Source organism: Staurois parvus, unplaced genomic scaffold (assembly GCF_062004578.1).
Source record: "Staurois parvus isolate SC_StPar_1 unplaced genomic scaffold, SC_StPar_1.0 ptg000233l, whole genome shotgun sequence".
NCBI lineage: Eukaryota > Metazoa > Chordata > Amphibia > Anura > Ranidae > Staurois > Staurois parvus.
In genome coordinates, this window is record NW_028318029.1 from 3,124,949 (window position 1) to 3,148,691 (window position 23,743).

The 23,743-nt window shown below is 41.0% G+C and overlaps 1 protein-coding gene across 10 annotated transcripts in view; it reads left to right on the forward strand.

Annotated features, from left to right (window-relative positions):
- DOCK9 (dedicator of cytokinesis 9) overlaps positions 1–23,743 on the forward strand; it is a 323,125-nt gene that overhangs the window by 125,393 nt on the left and 173,989 nt on the right. For all 10 annotated transcript variants that reach the window (XM_089679964.1, XM_089679972.1, XM_089679969.1 and 7 more), the window contains exons 3-5: positions 7,107–7,196; positions 10,679–10,761; positions 19,231–19,300. In XM_089679964.1, the coding sequence (XP_089536090.1) occupies positions 7,107–7,196; positions 10,679–10,761; positions 19,231–19,300 (243 nt within the window). The remainder of the gene's footprint in view (positions 1–7,106; positions 7,197–10,678; positions 10,762–19,230; positions 19,301–23,743) is intronic.

The window sequence follows — 23,743 nt, forward strand, 5'->3', positions numbered from 1 at the left end:
AAAAAAAACCAAAACAAATAGTTTCAGAAATTAGGTTATGTAATAAAATGGAATGACACAGGGACAAAGTATTTAACACATGAAGAAAAGGAGATGCAAAAATGCATGGAAAGCCAAGACACCAGCTGAAATCTGTCAGTAATTAGAAAGCAATCCTTCCTTTTTTCAGTGAAAATTAATATCAACTTGTTTGGTCTCAACTGATGGCCTAAAAAAGGTGTCTCATTACCAAGGTGTCACACAAGAAGCATCTCGTGATGGGTAAAAGCAAAGTTCTCTCTCAAGTCCTTTGCAACCGTATTGTTGCAAAACATACTGTTGACATTTGTTTCAGAAATTTAGAAATCCTTCTGTATGTTCCAGTGAGCACTGTTGGGGCCATAATCCGGAAGTAGAAAATACATAATTTTACCATAAACCGGCTACGACCAGGTGCTTCTCGCAAGATTTCTAACAGAGGAGTGAAAAGAATTATCAGGAAAGTTGTCCAAGAGCCAAGGACCACTTGTGGAGAGCTTCAAAAAAAAACCTGGAATTAGCAGGTACAATTGTTTCAAAGAAAACAATAAGTAATGCCTCCAACCATATTAGCCTGTGTGCACGCTCACCATGCAAGACTCCGTTACTGAAGAAAAAGCATGTTGAAGCTCATTTAAAGTTTGCTGCACAACATTTAGACAAGCCTGTGAAATACTGAGAAAATATAGTCTAGTCAGATGAAGATGAGACCAAAATTGGACTATTTGGATGTCATAATACACACCATGTTTGGAGGTAAATGGCACTGCACATCACCCCAAAAACACTACCAACAGTGAAGTTTGGAGGTGAGAACATCATGGTGTGGGGCTGTTTTTCAGCATAAGGTACTGGAAAACTTCATGTCATTGAAGGAAGGATGAATGGAAAAATGTACTAAGACATTCTTGATAAAAAATCTGCTGCCATCTACCAGGATGATGGATGAAACGAGAGTGGACATTTCAGCAAGACAATGACGCCAAACACAAAGCCAAGGAAACTCTCAGTTGGTTTCAAAGAGAGAAAATAAAGCTGTTAGAATGGCTCAGCCAATCACCTGACTTATCCAATAGAAAATGGAAAGAACTAAAGATCAGAGTTCATAGAAGGGGCCCACTGAACCTTCAAGAATTGAAAACTATTTATGTGGAAGAATGGGCCAAAATCACACCTGAGCAATGCATGGTTTCTCCATACAGGAGGTGTCTTAAACCTATCAACTGCCTCAAAACCGCGCATAGGGCATTTTGGGAGCGTTTGAGGAGCGTTAAAAACGCTTCCCTAACGCCTGTCAAACGCTATAGGGGCATTTGGCAAGAGTTAGAAATAAAGTCAAGTGTGAACGAGCCCTTACCATCCTTGGCAATGTTGCTTTTAAATACTCCTGTGTTTAATTACCTACCTTACATCTATCCCGCACCTGTGTGGCCCTGCTCTTTCTTCCTCATCTAAGAATGATGTACTGTCAGAGGGGCAAGCCGGGACTAACATTCAGCTGTCGGGTGGAGATCGCGCTGCCTGACAGTGCAGCCTCTTATAATGCCAGGAGCAGGATTGCAGAGAGCACCCCAAAATTGGTGCCAGTATACAAAAAAAATCCCCAGCATTGGTGCCTGTTTCCCCAATAATAACTTATTTAGAGCATTGGTTTCAGTTTGCTCAATCACTGGGGTACAGGAACCTTTGTTCACCATCACTTATGTTACCCCCATCCTGGAGTATGAGCAAACTAACGAGCATATGTAGCACCTATGAACTGAATTATGGAATGCATGACATGTTTATGGAATACAATTCTCTGCAAAGGATTATTAATTTTCGTAACCAAAATTCATTTTGGGGACACTAACATTTCTATATGTGCCAAGCCTAGGTTTATTTTAATAAAAGGCCTTTTCTGGTGTTCTGTGCTGAAAATATGTAATATGCAGCAATCGGTCAATTACTTTTGTTTGATCTCTATATAATCAAAGATTGGTGTCTCTCACTAGAATGTTTGGTTTATAGATATAATGTCAGAGATAGGAACTGCATTTCCGCTGTTTGTTAGTGACAATAGGCCAGTGTTGTCACAGACATTTAATCTCTGGAACCTTTCAAGACCGTCTAACCCTGAAAATGAACTTGACCTAAAGTTATGCCTGAAACCCCATAACAAATGATAGTGTATTATTTTTCACAGCAAGGTGCTTTTGGCATAAAATCAATCAGTACAAACAGAGATTTTAATAAATAAATTGTCTTTTTAGATTAAGATTGTTTTAAATGTATGATACACATAACAATATCAGCTTCGGCTTTATTTTAAAGTGTTTTACTCCAGAAATTTCACCTCTGCCAAAGATTTCCCCAGTCTGTTTAAAGACTGATCTACCCTTTATTAACTTGAACAATATGAACCTAGAACTGATTTACCTTTTATCCATGTTCAGAGGTTGTACGTTTGTTTTTCTTTCAGTTTTAGATAAAGCGGTGAAAGGTTATTTAACCCCTATCAGGTCTTTCTTTCTGACTGGGCCCCGCTTGGTTTAATTGTCCATGTGACCACTGTCACTGAGACAGTAGGTGATTGGAAATGGAAAATGTTATGGCCCCAAGAACAGGAGCTGAATGAACATGTTCTAGTGGAGGACAGTTGTCCTGGTGTTTCCTTCACTTTGGAGAAAATTCTCACTTCCTCTTGTGTATCTGGGACAGGAACTACGATGGGAACTCTATTCAACAGGACATGGCCAAAAAAATTCTAATGTGAGTTTAAACTACTCTTTCCAAAATTAAAAAAAAAAAAGCCTTTAGATAGACCCTGATGTGCTACACTTGAGAACAGATTTACATTAGTAGTCCGATCAAATCCTAACTCAGCTTAAACCTGCTCCCAACCTCATTCTAAGACCTTTGCCACCTACCCTGTAAAGGAATGATGTGTATACTTACATAATCTAAGAGCACTCTGGTCCGATCATGTGATTTGGTCCATGTGCCAGCTTCAGTGTAAGAGGATGGACAGCCGACCATGGCTGCCCCATAGCATGACCATGGGTGATATCACTGCCCAGTGTCTGCAACCATTGCTGCTGCTCTCTTCTCTCCCCTGGAGCTGGGCGTGGGCGAGGGGAGGAGAGATCACGTAACCACACTAGAGCGCCGTTAGATTTTGTAAGTATACAAATTTTTCCTTTATAAGGTAGTTGGTATAGGGCTTAGAATGTGGTGGGAGTAGGTCTAGGCTTAGTTAGGTCTTGACTAGACATCACTTTAAGCAAAATTGTTAATTCTGTACATATAGAGCAGCGGCCACTAAATGGTGGACTGCGGTCCGAGAACGGCCGCAGCAGCGCTCCTTTCTGGACCGTCAGCCCGCAATGACAGATCCACCGCTGAGCAGGGCGGTCATCACGGCAACATGACATCATGTGTGCGCCCTGCTCCATGTAGCTCACTGTCTCTCCGGCTCCCACTCCCTGCCTGTACACAAGAATCCTTCAGCAAGGATCCCGGCACAGCTCCTGTCTGCCCTCAAGGTAGGTTGTAGTCTTACAGGGGCACTCTGATGGGCACATTTAATGTTAATGTGCACTCTGATGGGCACAACATAAAATGTGCCCATCAGAGTGCCCCTTAACATACAATGTGCCCATCAGAGTGCCCCTTAACATACAATGTGCCCATCAGTGCCCCTTAACATACAATGTGCCCATCAGAGTGCCCCTTAACATACAATGTGCCCATCAGAGTGCCCCTTAACATACAATGTGCCCATCAGAGTGCCCCTTAACATACAATGTGCCCATCAGAGTGCCCCTTAACATACAATGTGCCCATCAGAGTGCCCCTTAACATACAATGTGCCCATCAGAGTGCCCCTTAACATACAATGTGCCCATCAGAGTGCCCCTTAACATACAATGTGCCCATCAGAGTGCCCCTTAACATACAATGTGCCCATCAGAGTGCCCCTTAATTGGGTATTCCTCGGATCAACTTTACCTATAAATGTTAGTATCCAGTCATATTCTGTGTATCATCTAGGAAAGAATCCAGGCCTTTTTTAAAGCAATCCACTGCGTTGAAACTTCTTTATTAAATAACAGCATGTACAAAGCTAAAAATAGTTGATGCGTTTCTGACAATCAGTCTTTAGTCATGGTTAATACACAACAATATATTGTTTTGTATTGGCCATGATTAAGGACTGATTGATTGAAACGCGTTGGCTATTTTTAGCTTTGTACATGAAGTTTACGGTTGGATTTCCTGAGTGCCGACCTTTTCTGCTTTCCGGTCTTTACTGATGTCCTACTCTGTTCTGATTTCAGCAGGTTTAGATCTGTTTCGGGTACTGCATTTTCTTTGTAATCACTCCTCATTGCACTGGAACATTAAATAAGCCATTTTGTGTCCACAGAACTAGCGGATGTGGTCATCTCTGGGTTTGTTGAAAGATAAAAGTCTTGTATGGTGTTTGATGTTCACCTAAGATGGGTCTATATGTATCTTGAACTTTAGAATTTTAGTCCTGTGCAGAATATAAGTAAATGTTACACAGCAAATCTAAATTCATCCCAGATGGTTGGGCGTAGACAGCACTCTGCTACTTAAATGAAACACATGCAGCTTCTGCCTATCCTGCCATCACACTGCAGAGATCATTTCTTTTATGCAGAATGATTCCAAAGATTTTTTTTTTTTTGTAGTTTATTATTTCCATTAATGAAATGCTCTTCTATGCCCTTTTGTATTGTAATTAATGGTTTAATCCACTCAAACCATAATCCATATTTTAAAAGGATTGTTTCTTAAATTTGTTAATTATCAATACTGTCTTAAAATCTAGCTTTATTTTACCCGTAACTTCTGTTCAATCCATTTCCTCAGTGAAGGCTTCCTGCTATTTATTTTTACCCCAAGTATTTGTTTAACATTATAGTGATAACAATCTCTGGTCCTAGAAGCAGGAAACCAGGCCCTTGTGAGTACAAAGGTACTGGAAGCCTCTGCATCCGTCTCTTCTTGAAAATAATAATAAAGTACATGTAAAGAAGCACACATGTCATCTAGGAAGCAGCGGAGCATGCATTTTCAGGGCATCATGTTGGTTGAGTCAGACATTTAAATGTCCGCTGTCCGTGTATACATTACATCTACTACTTTTTATGAGTTATAGGAAGGTAAGATTTTTAAACAAAAAAAATCATAAAACCCCAACTCTGAGCTCCACTGCAAGGGTTAACAACTTTTTTTTTTGGCTAGGGGAGAGGAGAAACAGTTTTACTTACCTGATCCTCTGCTCCCCTGTCAGGCAGCACTACTTCACCTCTGGTGGTTAACTGTCCCTCTGCATCCTCACATTCAGTGCAGGTCTGTGGACCTTGCACTGGTCTTGAGGATGTCAGGACCATAGATCAGTGGAGTCTATCTGTGTGGAGGAGAGGCTAGGCATAAACAAATCAGTAACCCTTGCATGCAGGGCTTTAACCTCATATTGTAGGTTGACTATTTTGACTTGTGTTTGATGGATTTATTTAGTTATATCACAGGTATACTTTACCTCATTGCTTTAATAGGCCCATACAAACCCATCTACAAATATTGATACCTTAAGCCCAACTCCTGACAGATAAAAAAAAAATTATCCCTTTTAGTGGTACTGTGCCCACACTGCAAGAGTTAATAACTTTTTATTTAGGGCACAGGACAGGAGGGCTATGGACCCTGCTCTTGTCTTGATGTGAGGACTGTAGAGTGTAGAGGTGCAAAAGCTGCAGGGACCGGTCTAGCTGTGGGGAGGGGCAGAAAATTGAGTAAGTCAGGGCTCAACAATTCCTAGGCACCAGGTCACCATGGCAACTAGAAATTGTGTCCTGGTGCCTGGACTTTTGTCAGTTTACTGTTGCAGGGATGCACAATTTATATTGCCCAATGCCTGGGACAATGCCAGGCGCCAGGTAGGTAGTTTTTTTTTTCTTCTACATTTAGCCCTGCTGTGGGCTCACTAGTTAGTTCGATTTGGCTAGAGTTCCACCCTTGCTCGTGCCCTCTGCATATCCTGGGCTCCGCTTGTCCATCTGCAGGCCTCCAATCGGCATAGCAGGTGCCACAGGGTAGAGGGGAGGGAAGAGAGTGGACATGTGCCTGCTCATCTGCCCATCTTCTTGATCCGGGAGCAACGTGTGTGAGATCGCTTCCAGGTCTCCGTCGACCGTTTCCCACATTTAGTGGAGTTGTGCGTACGCTGGAATGAGAGCAATAATTATAGCACCAGACCTCCTCAGTACTGCTAAACTGATGACCTATAGGGGGCTTTTAAAGCATCGCCTATAGAAGATATAGGGTACTGAAGTTTGTCTCCTAACTTTTTTAGCTGGCTGCTAGATTCAAAGCAAATTTGTCAGTCCCTGGGGTAAGTATATCTTCTTTTATTGTTTCACTAGACCAAAATGAACAATTAACCCCTGCATTGTGGGCCCTGCACTGCAAGGGATAATGTTTTATTTGCCTGGAGTTGGGCTGTGATAAATATGGTCATATTTGGATAGAGCTCTCTGCTATGAAAACTAGAGATCTTTGACCTTGTTGGAACCATTGCCCTACTGAACCTCTGCATGTTTTCTGCTTGACCCAGATGCCAGTTGCTACATGATTACAATGTGGCAAGTGATGTTTAAATCAACCACGTCTTGTAAATGTGGAGTTATGTACTGCCACACTGAAGATGGTGATCTAGTTGTGATGGCATGTCAAGGTCAATAAAAGCTTTTGCCCAAAATAGCAAGCATGTTATCTACTGGCCATGCAAGCTAATGGCCCTTACACAGACTGTGGTTTTTGTAAGGTTATGCCTAAAATGTATAGCTCTCATTGTGTTTTGGTGATTACATGCTATTGTACTGACCATGTGGCACCTGTGTGTATCCTCAGGATCCGTTGTTATACAATATATTATAAATAGAATAATTATCAAGTTTTTATAGTAAATTTATGTTTACTTTACAAATAATATATTTTATCCTATACTTCATTTCTTAAACATACTTTGACATTTATTATTTTACTAACTTGATATAATTTGATTCTTCCGTTTGTAGATAGCAACCTTAAAGCGTCAGGGTCGATATACATGTTCAACTGTTCCAGACAATGCAGAGAAGGAAGCACAGAGTCTTTTTGTCACAGAGGTAAATATTTCATTTGTGTATTATGTGATCTTACTGTTTTCACTGTCAAACGTTGGTGTTCAGTATCAGTTTTATCACTGGTCTGCGGCCACACAGCCCCATACACAAAACACTGCGCTGCAGTCTGTGTCCTTATACCTTTCTATCAGAATCAGCATTACATTTATCAGTAGTGTGAGCTATAGTAGCTATTCTGTCTGATTAGACTACATAGGCCAGCCTTCACTCCCCACATGCATCAATGAGCCTTGCTTGCCTGCCTGCCCATGACCCTGTCGGTTGTTTGCCAGCTTTCCTTCTTTGAACCACCTTTTAGTAGGTCCTGACCGCTGCAGACTGAGAACATCCCACAAGAGCTGCAGCCGTGGAGTTGCTCTGACCCAGTCATCTAGCCATTACAGTTTGGCAAAGTCACTCAAATCCCTACATTTGCCCACATCCTCTTCAGGGACAACACAACATGTTCACCTGCTACCTAAAACACCCCACCCAATTTCAGATGCCATTGTAATAAGATAATCAATGTTGTTCACTTTACCCATCAGTAGTCATAATTTTATGGCTGATTGGTGTATACGTCAAAGTTGGACTAGTGCTTTACTTTCAGTCTTGCAGAGTTGCACAGGCTCCTTTCCTGTACTGAATATGATTACTCTGATTTTTCTGCACACTGTGTCTTATCGTGTACATAAGCTGCAACAAATGAGATAACGTCCACCTTATTTCCTGGCTGAATGACCTTCCAGCATCATCTAGGTCTTTCCTCCCCAGCCTTACTGTCCACAGCTCTCTACTTTCATTCAATGGATTTCAGTTCTTTCAATCTTGAAAGTTCAGCATTGCATGTGAGCATTACCTAGGGCAGCCTGTTGGAGGAATACTCACATCTGCCCGTCAAAACGTTTTGATATTTTCATGACTTCTCCAAATAGCCTTCCCACTGTTTGTATCAGAACTGGGTGCTTTTGAGAGGATAACTGAGAGAGGATGCTGTGATGTGTTGTTTTTAGAAAGCTTGTGTGTGTGTGTGTGTGTGTGTGTGTGTGTGTGTGTGTGTGTGTATATATATATATGTATATATATATATATATATACACACACACGTTTTCACCCAGATGACCCCTCCCACCACCCATAATTTCTTTGCATTGCATAAAAAAGCACATGGAATTGGTGAAGATACCACTGGATCTAAAGTAAGGTGTGTAATGAAGTTTGATTTCAAAATTTTATTAGTGTTAAAGTTCAACTTTAATTCTAGAATTGCTCACATTTTGTCCTAGCAGTCACATGTTACAGGCAACTTTTTTTTTGTTCGCTTGTGTACAGGATTGAAAGGTTTATTATTCTCCACTCCTCGTTCATGAACTGTTGCGACGCATTTGTTTTGCTTTGTCTTGTGATGGATGATTTCAGCGCGCACCTAGCACTGTACATGCATTGTACCATAATTAAAGTGCAAAAATCCCCTTCACTAACATTTAACAATTCCAGAAAACTTTGTGTGATCTAAAATTATGTACAGTTTAGGATGAAAATAGAGCAGCACTCGAGCAGAAAGCCTTCTCCTGGTGTTATGCTAGTTTTCTTGTTCCAAAAATTGACATCACACTCGTACCTTTTTATCTGTTTTAGAATGAGGTAAGGTACCACTACATGAAAGGAAGAGCCTTTTATCCCTGTACGCTGTGCCCCAAGATACATTCTTGTTGGGCTCTTTGTTGTACTTCCAGGAGAGCTAAGCTTTAATCTGACCAAAGATGACCAGTTTATCAGAGGATTCAACAAATGTTCACTGAAAATTCAATGGATGAAAACATTTTAAGTAAAAACTTATTACCATTGGCAAGATGGAATACAAAGTGCTTAATTCACCCTAAAAAAAAAAAAAAAATCACTTACAATTGTTCACTTGAAGACTCACCTAGAGCCGTTGTATTTTGATTTGCACTTTTGGAAAATGGGATGTATTATCGATACAGCTTCTGTAAAAGGCATTTATGAGATCTGCTTTTAGGTGCTGAATATTCACAATAACAAAGTTAGGGGACACGCTGCACAGATTAGCCACATCCTCTGGCAGGCTAACAGAGGCTTCAACTACAGTCCCCGTATCTTGGTCATGCCCAGCTGGTGCATTTCACCCTGAGCCATTCTGTGAAATTGACACAGGCAGAGTGAAGCCTCTGTTAGCTTACCAGTGGATGTGGTAGATCCGTCCGTCCGTCCGTGTGTGTCCCCTAATTTTTCCATTGGGATTGTTCAATGGAGGGAGACATGCTCCTATAGGGACCAACATCAACTGTGGAAGGACGAACGGGAGGCGCTTGAGCGGTCCTCTTTTCACATGTGGTCATAGCTGTTGAATATGACTAAAATGTACAATTTGTGCACATACTGTTGTTTATGGTGTAACAGTCTGAAGATCATGGAGTCCCAAGATCCCCACCTGGTACAGTACCACTCCATCGATTCCAGTGCATATATAACAAACGCACACAAATAAAAATGTGAAAAGAATGCTCAATCAATATAAAAACATTCAAAACACCAAGGTACTGTGTCCATAAATTACATAAACTTAAATATAGTTTCTCCATGTAAAAAAACATGTAGCACAATATTCTGTTTCCCAATCCAAATGTCAACCCAGTATGTTAAATGAATCAATAAAGCATATAGTCCTCCTTACTCTGTTCACATTTTTAAAGTTGCACTCAATGATTGTGTTTGCCCTTCTTGTTAAAGAATAGTCAGACACAGATTGTGTAAACACAGCCCGGATAAGCGATCCAGTGAAGCACCTGGGATGATTCTCCTCCACTTGCCTCCCTTCATTGGTTTCATACAATTCAGGAAGGTGATATGCAAGCCATAAGAAAACGCACAAAGTGTGATAATGTTTTAACACACTTTTATTAAAAACATAGGTAGCATATAGGATAGGAAGACACAGATTGTGTAAACACAGCCCAGATAAGGGATCCACTTGTGAAGTGCCGCAACTGAAATTAATAAACATATATATGCAGATTTACATGTTAGGGAAGCCATATATACAGTTACTTTCTTTCCTTCCAATTGCTTGATTCCCCCAACAACACAGTCAATGTTGATGGGGAAATCCCTCCATATTGTAACCTTCCTGGATAGCAAAACACATTGATTACTGCTGGAGGCTATAGCCGCCGGCAGTGATCACATGCAAAAAAATCTGAGTGGCTGGCTGTACTGAAGACGATTGATGGATCTTCTTCAGTACATCCAGGCTGCACATAGATGGATTCCATGATCTTCTGAATGTTTCACAATTTTTAGGGGTATTTTAAGTATGGCAGCTGTTCTTAGGGGCTATACACATTTATCCATTTATCCTAAAGCACAGAAGGGTTTAGTATTGAAACTATTGTTTGTATTATTCATGTCATGCATGTTGCCTGTCATTGGTAATGCCAGCTTTTCCCTTTTCTTTTATACCTTAGTGCATCAAAACATACAACTCTGACTGGCATGTTGTCACTTACAAGTATGAGGAGTATTCAGGAGATTTCAGGCAACTTCCAAAGTAAGTGCTACCTTATGACAGCTTTTGCCTATTAAAGCTTTGAGCATGTTGTGGTGTTGTGGGTCATAGGTGTGATCTGCTTGATCACATTGTGGAACGATGGCTTATTTCCTGAGCTGCTTTGCAGCTCCACTGTTTATGTCCAAAAGGATTTACAATGTATTACACGTGACTTATGAATCACTGCTAGTGAATCACTGTTTAATGGTATAATGGAAAAGTGGATGGTAGCAGACTATTTTAGTTATTTATTTCAGGTAGTAATGTAATGCCGTCAATTTACGCAGTGCTTTACATATATATTGTACATTCACATCAGTCCCTAACTCTCAAGGGGTGTACAATCTAAGGTCCCTAACTGCCATTCATACATACAGATACTAAGACCAATTTAGACAGGATCCAATTCACCTACCAGCATGACTATTGTAATTCATGGTAATTTTGAGTATTTTGCTATAACATCTAGGTAATGAAATATGGGATGTGTACTACTGGAGAAATTTTTGGTTGGCAAATCCTGGACTGCAGAAATGAGACTTGGAAGCCAATTGGTTACTTACTTCAACGTCTATTGTTACATTGTGCTGGTCACTGTAAGGGAATGTATTGTTTGTCTTGGGGTTAAGGAGTCAGTTAATCTGATCCGGCCAAAATGTTTTACATTTTACAACATTTTGAAATGCTTATGTTAATCTGGGTACACAGTTTGAAATTTTTTTTATTCTACCAGCGGGTTGAATGGAAAAAAAAAAGACCTCAGATTCCCACATCCATACAAGTGATATGGATGCAGGGATTTCCTTTACTGTGCTATTGTATTCTGACAGCGGGGACTCCAGTCTTTCCTCCCCATGTCCGAGTACACTGATCAGCTGCAGCGGCTGCTTGAATGCTGGGTTTCCAGTAGAATTGTTTGACAGAAATCAGTCTTAATGGCTTCTGTTGAACAGAGAAAGCTACACATGGATCAAATTTTGATGTGTGTACCTGGCTTTAGCCATCAAATCAGATCTCTGTGTCCCATTCTAGCTCCCTTGGATTTCCAATGCAGGTGGTACATGGGGCTTTGACTTCTGCCCAAGCTGAGATTAATCATGCCCTCTACTGTTCAACTGTCAAATTTCATAGCCTCTCCTGCCCACTAAAGTTCTGGCATTTAACCAGTTAATGATGGCGTATGTGGCTTAGTATCAGTATGGTGTGAGACGTAATGAGAACCTTAGCTTTGCATCTCAGGGCATAGTGACTAAATTCACTTAACTGTTGCTCTACATAGCTACACATTCCTACCTTCTTTATGCTCTCTTGCCCATGGCAGCTTGGAGAAGAGAGGAAGCTCTGTAAGCAACTAGTAAGGATTTTCAAAAAGCTGGCAACCCTCTCTCCAGTTCTGGGTGCCTAGTATGCAAAGTACCAGCATTGGCAAGTACCATAGCTCTCTATATCTGGGAGTTACCAGTATATTTGTTCATTCCAGGAGACTGAATTGAGGCTTGGAGAAGTGAAGGAAATGTGATCATGTGTAACTGGGAAATGTGGCAGTTAAATGAACCAGCAAAGCACAGGTTTATTTAGTAATGGATCCAGTGGGTTTTGTAGAGTGCTAATCACTACACTTCCATATGGATATTACCTTTAAGACTTTTTGGCCAGATTAGATTCACTTTAAAGGAATACGGTTTAAAAAATTGCTGTAGCCATTTTCTCCCACTTCACAAAATGGAATAAAAACTATTGCCAGCTAGTGGGGCAAAAAAGTATTTAGTCAGCCACCAATTGTGCAAGTTCTCCCACTTAAAAAGATGAGAGAGGCCTGTAATTGGAATCATAGGTAGACCTCAACTATGAGAGACAAAATGAGAAAAAAAATCCAGACAATCACATTGGCGGATTTGGAAAGAATTTATTTGCAAATTATGGTGGAAAGTAAGTATTTGGTCACCTACAAACAAGCAAGATTTCTGGCTCTCACAGACCTGTACCTTCTTCTTTAAGAGGCTCCTCTGTCCTGCACTCATTACCTGTATCAATGTCACCTGTTTGAACTTATCAGTATAAAAGACACCTGTCCACAACCTCAAACAGTCACACTCCAAACTCCACTATGGTGAAGACCAAAGAGCTGTCGAAGGACACCAGAAACAAAATTGTAGACCTGCACCAGGCTGGGAAGACTGAATCTGCAATAGGCAAGCAGCTTGGTGTGAAGAAATCAACTGGGGGAGCAATAATTAGAAAATGGAAGACCTACAAGACCACTGATAATCTCCCTCGATGTGGGGCTCCAACTAAGATCTCACCCCGTGGGGTCAAAATGATCACAAGAACGGTGAGCAAAAATCCCAGGACCACACGGGGGGACCTAGTGAATGACCTGCAGAGAGCTGGGACCAATGTAACAAAGGCTACCATCAGTAACACACTACGCCGCCAGGGACTCAAATCCCGCAGTGCCAGACGTGTCCCCCTGCTTAAGCCAGTACATGTCCGGGCCCGTCTGAAGTTTGCTAGAGAGCATCTGGAGGATCCAGAAGAGGATTGGGAGAATGTCATATAGTCAGATGAAACCAAAATAGAACCGTTTGGTAGAAACACAACTCGTCGTGTTTGGAGGAGAGCGAATGCTGAGTTGCATCCAAAGAACACCATACCTACTGTGAAGCATGGGGGTGGCAATATCCTGCTTTGGGGCTGTTTCTCCGCAAAGGGACCAGGACTGATCCATGTACAGGACAATGAATGGGGCCATGTACCGTGAGATTTTGAGTGCAAACCTCCTTCCATTAGCAAGGGCATTGAAGATGAAACGTGGCTGGGTCTTCCAACATGACAATGATCCCAAACATACCGCCTGGGCAACGAAGCAGTGGCTTCGCAAGAAGCATTTTAAGGTCTTGGAGTGGCCTAGCCAGTCTCCAGATCTCAACCCCATAGAAAACCTTTGGAGGGAGTTGAAAGTTCGTGTTGCCCAGCGACAGCCCCAAAACATCACTGCTCTAGAGGAGATCTGCATGGAGGAATGGGCCAACATACCAGCAACAGTGTGTGCCAACCTTGTGAAGACTTACAGGAAACGTTTGACCTCTGTCATTGCCAACAAAGGATATATAACAAAGTATTGAGATGAACTTTTGATATTGACCAAATACTTATTTTCCACCATAATTTGCAAATAAATTATTTCCAAATCAGCCAATGTGATTGTCTGGATTTTTTTTCTCATTTTGTCTCTCATAGTTGAGGTCTACCTATGATGCCAATTACAGGCCTCTCTCATCTTTTTAAGTGGGAGAACTTGTACAATTAGTGGCTGACTAAATACTTTTTTTGCCCCACTGTACCCTTAATTTGCAAGATTTCCTCCCACTTCCTGTTTGGCTATGTGACAGGAAGTAAAGGGAAATCTCCGAAATGGGGCACAGGTCACGAAAAAAATCTGACACTGGATATAACCCTCCCTTACTTAATCCAAAATAAGAAGACATTTTGCTTATAGTTCTGCTTTAACTTGGAAATGAATTTATTCTTCTGGCGTGCAGACTATATTAAGGTATCTTTCTTGTTGTGCTTATTTTACTTTAATCCCTTTTTCATTGAGTCTTCATGCACACTGGATGTTTTTACAGCTGCTGTTTTTGGCTTTTGATGTGTTTTTCTACAGCCAATAAACCCCCCAGCATGTTATGCTATGTGTTCATGCACACATAGACTAATCAAGGTTTTTTTGTCTGGAAAAAAACCCCAAGACTAGTGGGTTTCTAGAGGAGATTTTTAGATATAAAACTGGCCTAACGTGGCAAACCTGCGTTTTTTGGACTTTTTTGTGACTAAACAAAATGAAAATTTTTTTGGTGTAAAAAAAAAAATGCAAAAAAAAAAATCGGCTAAACACTAAATGGAAAAAAACTAAATACCGCTGAAAAACTCACATTTTTAACGTGATTTTACACAGCTAACATTACCAGCGTTATTAAAATGCCCAGTGTGCATGGAGCCTAAATATAAGTAAAGAGTCTTTGAAATCATTTAGTAATTATCTCTGCTGGTTGCATGGTGTCATAGAACATCAGCTGGGAAATTATTTGACCCGATCCTAGTTATGGAGACAGTTTCCATTTTACAGTGTGCTCTTACAAAACATAAAAATATGCAATTAAATTATAATCAATAGCAGGCCTCCACAATACAACTCGATATCCTTTGGGATTCCTCTAGGCTTTAATTCTGTTTTGTCCTTGAAATTATTTTTGTGTAGCTATTAATAATTATAAAGATAAGCTGGTTCATGATTATTTTTATATTCTGCTAATTTTACAGTACTTCTATTTTAATTTTTTTTTAAACTCCTCCAAGAAAGTATTATCTAGATTATCCATCAGAATTATTCTTTGTGTATGAAATCAGATTAGCAATGCAGTACCATGAGATAAAGATGTGAAGTTTGTAGTCCCTGTGAAAGCTGACTTTTGTCTGGTTACTGTTGCACAGTATCCCTCATAAAAAATGCAGTTATAAGTGGTGCAGTGAGCCTATTTTCTGTCACTAGACCCTAAATTATGCAAAATACTTCATATGGCTAGAGGCAGCTTTATAGACACATGGAAAGTAGAATATAGACAGAACTGTGTAGGTGTAATGCTGTCAGCATAACCAATTTGTAGTTATATGAAGTGTGCTTTCAGTTATAGCTTCTTGTGCTTTGCTTTAATAATTTGCTTTTTTTCTTTGTATGCTAAATTGTGGAAGAATGAATGATTTTACTTGATGTGCAATTTGTAGGTCCAAATGGTTGTATATCAGAAACAAAGCAACAATTTCCTGCATTCCTGTTGCAGTAACAATGACCCCTCCAACAACTGATATTTCCTGCCATGTGTTGGAGTGCTTTGGCATAGGTTTTGTTGCAGGAATGTTGCTTTCCAAGGCCACGTTAGATCAGTGGAACCAGGCAAATTGGTAATCTCTGTGGACATTGACGTTCTTCCAGTATTGATGTAAAGAACTGACCAGAATTATTATTATTAGCAGTAGCTGTTAGCTTTCACTGTCTTTGCGTGAAGATTTAGAGGGTCAGGCCACTGAAAGGTGATATTTATTACTGATTTTTGGATGTCCAAAGTTATCCTGTTTGCTTATTTTTTTTTTCCTTTTGTGATCTCTCGTGGTAAGATTGTTAGCCACGGTTCCTAACATTTTTGCTACCCTGGTTTAACTTGCGGCTCTTCCCTAAAAAATTAATTCAAATCCCAACAGAGAGAGCGAGACTGGCTTCAAATTCCCTGACAGGCACATAGTCAGATCAGGTTCTTCTATACCAAAGACTGAATATCACTTTTTCTATTGGCTCACCCTAAACCTGCAGGGTAGAAAGAGTGCGACTCCATCATAAATTCCAGGAAAGTGCATTATCCAAGGTTCATCATATATCTGAGGCTAAGTATAACTTGTTAGGCACTGGCTATGCCGCCAGTGCCTTTGAAAAGGAGGAAGTAAAAATAAAAGAAAAAAAAATCCTTTGAAAAAATTATGACATTTAGTAGTACAACTGTGTTTCCTGCTGAACATGCAGAGCTGCATTCAATTGTGTTTTAAAATTTTGGGGGAATCAAAGACCTCACAAAGTAGGGTTTTCAGGTTTATACAGATTATTTCAGATTCCTTGTACCGTATTTATCGCTCCATAAGACGCACCTGACCATAAGACGCACCTAGATTTTAGAGGAGGAAAACAAGAAAAAAAAATTTTGAACCAATGGACTGCAGACACAGTACAGGAGATGGCCAGAGACTGTGGACACAGTACAGGAGATGACCAGAGACTGCGGACACAGTACAGGAGATGACCAGAGACTGCGGACACGGTACAGGAGATGGCCAGAGACTGCGGACACGGTACAGGAGATGGCCAGAGACTGCGGACACGGTACAGGAGATGGCCAGAGACTGCGGACACGGTACAGGAGATGGCCAGAGACTGCGGACACGGTACAGGAGATGGCCAGAGACTGCGGACACGGTACAGGAGATGGCCAGAGACTGCGGACACGGTACAGGAGATGGCCAGAGACTGCGGACACGGTACAGGAGATGGCCAGAGACTGCGGACACGGTACAGGAGATGGCCAGAGACTGCGGACACGGTACAGGAGATGGCCAGAGACTGCGGACACGGTACAGGAGATGGCCAGAGACTGCGGACACGGTACAGGAGATGGCCAGAGACTGCGGACACGGTACAGGAGATGGCCAGAGACTGCGGACACGGTACAGGAGATGGCCAGAGACTGCGGACACGGTACAGGAGATGGCCAGAGACTGCGGACACGGTACAGGAGATGGCCAGAGACTGCGGACACGGTACAGGAGATGGCCAGAGACTGCGGACACGGTACAGGAGATGGCCAGAGACTGCGGACACGGTACAGGAGATGGCCAGAGACTGCGGACACGGTACAGGAGATGGCCAGAGACTGCGGACACGGTACAGGAGATGGCCAGAGACTGCGGACACGGTACAGGAGATGGCCAGAGACTGCGGACACGGTACAGGAGATGGCCAGAGACTGCGGACACGGTACAGGAGATGGCCAGAGACTGCGGACACGGTACAGGAGATGGCCAGAGACTGCGGACACGGTACAGGAGATGGCCAGAGACTGCGGACACGGTACAGGAGATGGCCAGAGACTGCGGACACGGTACAGGAGATGGCCAGAGACTGCGGACACGGTACAGGAGATGGCCAGAGACTGCGGACACGGTACAGGAGATGGCCAGAGACTGCGGACACGGTACAGGAGATGGCCAGAGACTGCGGACACGGTACAGGAGATGGCCAGAGACTGCGGACACGGTACAGGAGATGGCCAGAGACTGCGGACACGGTACAGGAGATGGCCAGAGACTGCGGACACGGTACAGGAGATGGCCAGAGACTGCGGACACGGTACAGGAGATGGCCAGAGACTGCGGACACGGTACAGGAGATGGCCAGAGACTGCGGACACGGTACAGGAGATGGCCAGAGACTGCGGACACGGTACAGGAGATGGCCAGAGACTGCGGACACGGTACAGGAGATGGCCAGAGACTGCGGACACGGTACAGGAGATGCAATTGAGCAGCAATCTTGGAATAGAAATGATGTTCTCGTATGAGAGAGAAATATGTGTATGCAGATGCCGACCTCACCTTACACATCACCTCCTGAAACTGGGGGAGACTCGGTGTGACTCATTCTCATCTTCACTGAAGAAGGTGGGGGAAACAGCGTGAGGTTATTGTAGTATAGAATATATTTGCCTCATTTTGTCTCAACACTTGTCGGTAAAGCAGACACTTTCTAAAAGTGTAATGTGAAAAAGTCACAGCAGAATGTGTGATCCAGTCACATTTAATTAAGGAACACACATAAGATGTAATTTTCTTAGAGCTGTTAGTTGGGTTTATTTGCTAAGCCAGCACAATTCATGTCATAATTCATATTTTTCATGTACCTAAAGCATCAGCTAATTTTGCAACACTGACTCAAAGCATAACACTATCACAGTCCAAAACTGGTGATCGGTTGTTTGGAAGTCCAACTGTAGTTTACTTTTTTTTTTTCAGACCCAAAATAATGTATTCTCTGCAGAACTACGTCAAAACATCTAAAAATGTAAGGTTTCCAAATATATGCAGATATGACAGTGTAGTTAAGATCCAATATATGAAAGTAATACCCAGTAGCTATTAAAGTGTTACTAAACCCACAACTGTAAAATCGGTCTGTATATGCAGTGAAACATGCTTGTTATACTCACTGGGGATCCTAAGGGGTTAATCCTCTGCATTGTGTAAAAAAAAAAAAAAAAAAGTTTTGATCCGGTCTTCTCTGATCCTCCCTATCTACTGTCCCCAAATCATCTCCTGATAGAACAGAGTCTTGGGGCAAGCTACACATGCTCAGTTTGGTGCGTTTTTGCTAGTGGTTTTTTTTTTCCCCTCCTTGGGGAAAGTGCCACGTGATCAGCACAGGGCCAGTCAGCATTGTCCAGACAGAGGGTTGGGGATCCTGCAGCCTCCTAGGGGAGGGTGGAAACTCCTCGTACATGCTTTAACCAGTGCTCTGCTGGACACTGATAGATGTCACAAGACTGCTCTAACTGCTGATGAGAAAAGGTATTTAGCAGTTTACATTTACTAACATAATTGCATTTCCATGTTGTGTGTACTGTGGGAGACCAGATAGATTGAATGCAGGGTCCTGTGTTTAGTAACACTTTTAATGTCCTATATAAATTGGTTACAGTTGCATAAGACTGAACTTAGAGGCAAGGAGATATCAGCAGTTCATATAGCTATTGTTTTGTTTAAAAAAAAAAAAAAAAGACAAAACTCTGCTTTGAGCTGGACATGTACTTTTTTTTATATACCCATTTTATAATTTGTAATAGTTCTGTAATATATTAATTTAACTTCCTACAGCAAAGGAACCAAACCAGAAAAGCTCCCAGTGCATGTGTATGAAGTAGATGAAGAAGCAGACAAAGATGAGGTGGGTCAATTCTCCATAACCCAAATGAAAGACAAATACGTTTTGAAACATACTTTGATAGTAGCAATTTTGTAGATGGGACTATAGTCATATGATACTGTTTATTTCATGAATGTGGTCTTAGCCAATGATTTCCAGGTTCTTGGTTGTATTGTGAAGAAATTAGATGTTTCAACTATAGGTGTTGCTTGTAGTTACAGCTTAAAAAAATATTCCACAAACACGTCTACAATAATGTTAAGAATTTAAGTTGGCCATCCATACACGGTTAGTTTTTTTTTTGTTTTTTTTTCCCCCATTAGTCAGCAGGCAGAACAGATTCTCCCTCCCCTCAAACAAGGTAGATGGAGGAATTCCCTTTTCTGGGACATTGTATGTGGCAGTGTCACCAGCTGCTCTCAAAATACACCGATCAGTGGCTGCACTAATTGTATGGCCAACTTTTAGGCTGCTAGTATTGAGGCTCCATGCACACTACACTGGTACTGACTAGTGTTCCAGTGTGTGTCTCATTTTCTCTCCCTTACTCTGCTAATATGACCCCAGTGCTGATGGAGAGGGGCAGGGGAGGGCCAAACAAGGATGATGTGCATGCACCCTACGTCCTCATCAACTGATGATGTCATTGGTTGTTAGGATGCTGGCAGCTAGAAGGTTACAATGAAAACTTGTGGCTTTGTGTACTAAAAGGCAGGATTGATCTACCTGCTGGCTTGTATACAATTTTTGGGCATTTTGCCAAGGCACCCCTGAAGAACCCTGAAGGCACCCCAGGGTGTCTGGGCACCCTGGTTGAGAGAGGCTGCTCTAATCAACCTAATGTGCATGGACACACAAGATAATTTTCACATGCTTCTACAGACAAAACACAAAACTCTTGTAGAAGCCAGTGTGAATGGAGCCTTAAGATGCATTTTGATCTGATAAGCTTTGCAAGGTAGATGAAGACAATTCAATAGATCCTACTTGGAAAAACATATGTATAAATGGTTGTATATGCTGCAGGCTGAATAATAACACTACATAATTAAGAACTTTCTATTTACTTTTATTTTTAAAAATATTATTTTAATTTGACATTTTTTTCTACCCTCACGAATTTGAAGTACAGAGCTTTTTTTTATTTTCTTTTTAACTCCTTTATGTATTCATTACAATGTAAATGTACTTTTACATTGGTGAAAATTGTCTTGGTACAATGTGCTAGTTTTGGATCAAACTTATCACTGTTGCAAATTCTTATTGACAGATGTCCAAAGTTTTTCTGCTTTTGGATATTTTCACCTCTTGTGCCATATGTCTCTTGTGTTATATGTCTCATGTCTCTTCTACAGTTTTTTGACTTTCACTTATTTTCAAAACATATATTGAATATGGCTTTTGACATGTTGTTTGCTTTTTGCTATTGTTTTAGTCTAGGCCTTTAAATGTAAATGTCAATCATGTAGCATGCCCTACAATTTGTGTTTATTTAGAATCAAACGGGCATGTTTAAGGGTTTGTTCACACCATAATGCAGACGTCAGTTTTTCTGAATGCGTTCTGCAAGGGTACAATGAAATCTATTCTCTAGGTTCCCTGTTCTCACCACAACACTAGTATCGCGTTCAGATTTTTTTTTTGTGCAGGAATCTACAACATGTATAAAACTCATTGAAGTGCTCATGAAAACTGATGCAAACTGATGTCTTTGCAAGTGAAATCTACATGTCAGTTTCTTCAGTTTTTCTGCCTATATGGTATGAACGCCTTAAACAGGGGACAGTTGTAGCCAAAATTATTGGTTATGGTTTCCCAAAAAACTCTCAATTTGCAATGAATTAAGTACAGACTAAAACAAATAAATGGCACCCACCATTCTTACAAAAGCTTTGATTTTGCTTTGTGACTTGTAAGTAGTAAAAATGCATAGATATAATTATTGGTACCCTAACCTTACATTTTGTAGCTCATCATTTTAACCCCTTAATGCCGACGTAACACAAATGTGTCCTCACAGAACTGGACTTTTTTGTGCTGGGAGCGCGCTGCACAGTGATCAGTCACTGTTTGTATAAAAAAAAAAAAGATAAATATTAAAAAATAGTTTTAGGTAAAAAACAAAAAGCGCCCTATTGTTTCTGGGTACAAACAACAAATAATATACACATATATATGGTGTCGCTGCGATCGTTAAGAGCTGGAAAATGTATTTTGGGTTGTTCTTTGGTGGTAGGTTATGGTAGAAAGAAGAAACACACAGCTAAATTAAAAACAAAATGATTTTTTTTTTTAACTATTTTTTTTGCTATTTTGGGCCAGTTTTCCTTTTGATGATACAAAAAAAATTAGGAGATATCCATTACCATTTACCACCAAATGAAAATCCAATTTGTTTGGGGTTAAAGAAATAACTGCAATCATGCGCATTCTGTAGCTCTGAATAAGACGCTTTTTGAGCAAACTTCTCCAGCTGTCTTAGGTTTGATGTATTCCTTCTCTCAACTGTAGTTTTTGCTTTTTCCCTTAAAGTGTTGCAAACCTTCCTATCCTTTACAGCCAATGAAGCTGTCATCTTAGCCTCTGTTTGATCAGTTTCTATGGGTGCTGCACATGTGATCATTTGTGACACCATTTGATGGTTTGACAGTTTAGCTGAGAGCACAAGCAATTGTGACAGTTAGCATTTATGGAATGCCTTGAATATAACCGTTTTGGGAAACTGTTAAATCAGTGGTTTTAGTTATGCTTTAATGTCATATTGGATTCAGTTCAGAACATCCAGAAGGCCACTCCAGAACAGTGCAGTGTTTGTTTTTTTCAGTTATTCTCAGGTTCTCTTAAAAGAGAACTAAACCCATTGATTTAACAGTTTAGGAAAACAGCTACATTCCCAGCATGCCGTGAATGCTGTCTGCCTCATTTGTTTGTGTTCTCCACCAAACTGTCAAATGTCTGGCGTCATAACTGATCACATGTGCAGCACCCTGGCCGTTGCGAAGATGACAGCTTCCTTGGCTGAAAATACTGGAGGGTATAGTTCTGAAATATGTATGCATGTATGTATTGGGTCAATATCCTGCTTGGAAGGTCCTTGACCTGCAACCAAGGCAACTCATAGATAATGCTATTTTCTTTCCTGCTGGGAGAACACAGTGATTATTATTTTCTGCTGGCAATAATCACACGCCAAAAATCCGACATGCTGGTTGTACCCAAGCCGATCGACGGATCTACTTTGGTACACTCAGCCAGCCCATAGCTGGATCGAATCTTGGTTGGTTCTTGCTGAACTGGCTGAGATTCGATCCATCAATGGCCAGCTTAAGACAGACCTTTCCATCACTAGACATTGTTTTGCTTCATAATGCCTTGATATCTCCTGCACAGATTCAAGGCTCCTAGTTCCAGATACTGCAAAGCAGCTCATTAACACTATGCAATCTTCTCTGCGTTTCATAGTAGGGATGGTGTTTTTTTCTTTAAAGGCATTGTTTCTTCCATCTGAAAACATAGAACTGCTTGTACTTACCAACATGCTCTTATTCTGTTTGTCCTGTAGACAACCTTTTAGCATGACTGACTGTGGCTGGTCAACATGCATTTTAGCGAACTGCAGTCTGGATTTTTTTTTTTTTTTTTTTTTGGACCAATTTTTTAAAAGTTGGGTTTTTCATTCTTCTACCATGAAGATGATTTCCATTTAGACAGTGACAGATGTTGAGTTGTACTGGCAGCCAGGATCTGTATTGAAGTTTTCCTCAGTTATTTCTTTTATTTTTTAATTTGTTTTCTATTACGGTTAGGATTATCCTCTTCTTCACTCTGAGGCCCATTTTCCTTTTGTGGCCTTATCCAGGGAGTTACACTGCCCAGTAGCCTTTACACTTCTTGATGATTGCAAAAAGTGGTCACAGAAAAAGCTTTGTTTGAAAATAAGGATCTTGAGCTGAGTGTTTAACCTCTGTGAATTGAACCTTAAAGCAGATTTTCACCCATGGAATGAACTTTTTGTCCTCTGCTTATGTCCTCCTCCCTCTTTCACATTTGTATCCTTTTTTTTTTCTTTTTCTTTTTTTTTTTTCTAGTGGTAAATTCTTTTTTATTCTTTGTGCAGACCTTAATTTCCTTATTCCTCACTCAGGTCAGAATGTCATGAATCGCCCACATTGTACATCCCAGGATGCAATTTTTTCATTCTGTGCATGCGCAGACACACTGTAGTTCTCTGCCAGGTCCCAAAGATGCATGTACAGATATGCCACGAGACTCTGTTAGGGCTTTGTGGCATGTCTGTGAATGCTTTGAATTCACATCCCATGCATATGTAGACATGCTAAAAAGTTCTGCCAGGTCCAAAAGACCTAACGGAGATCTGTGGCATGTCTGCTAAAGGAGGGGGGTTACACATGTTTGTGTGTGCATGCCATAAGCATCTGCAGGTCCCAAAGACCTGGTAGAGAT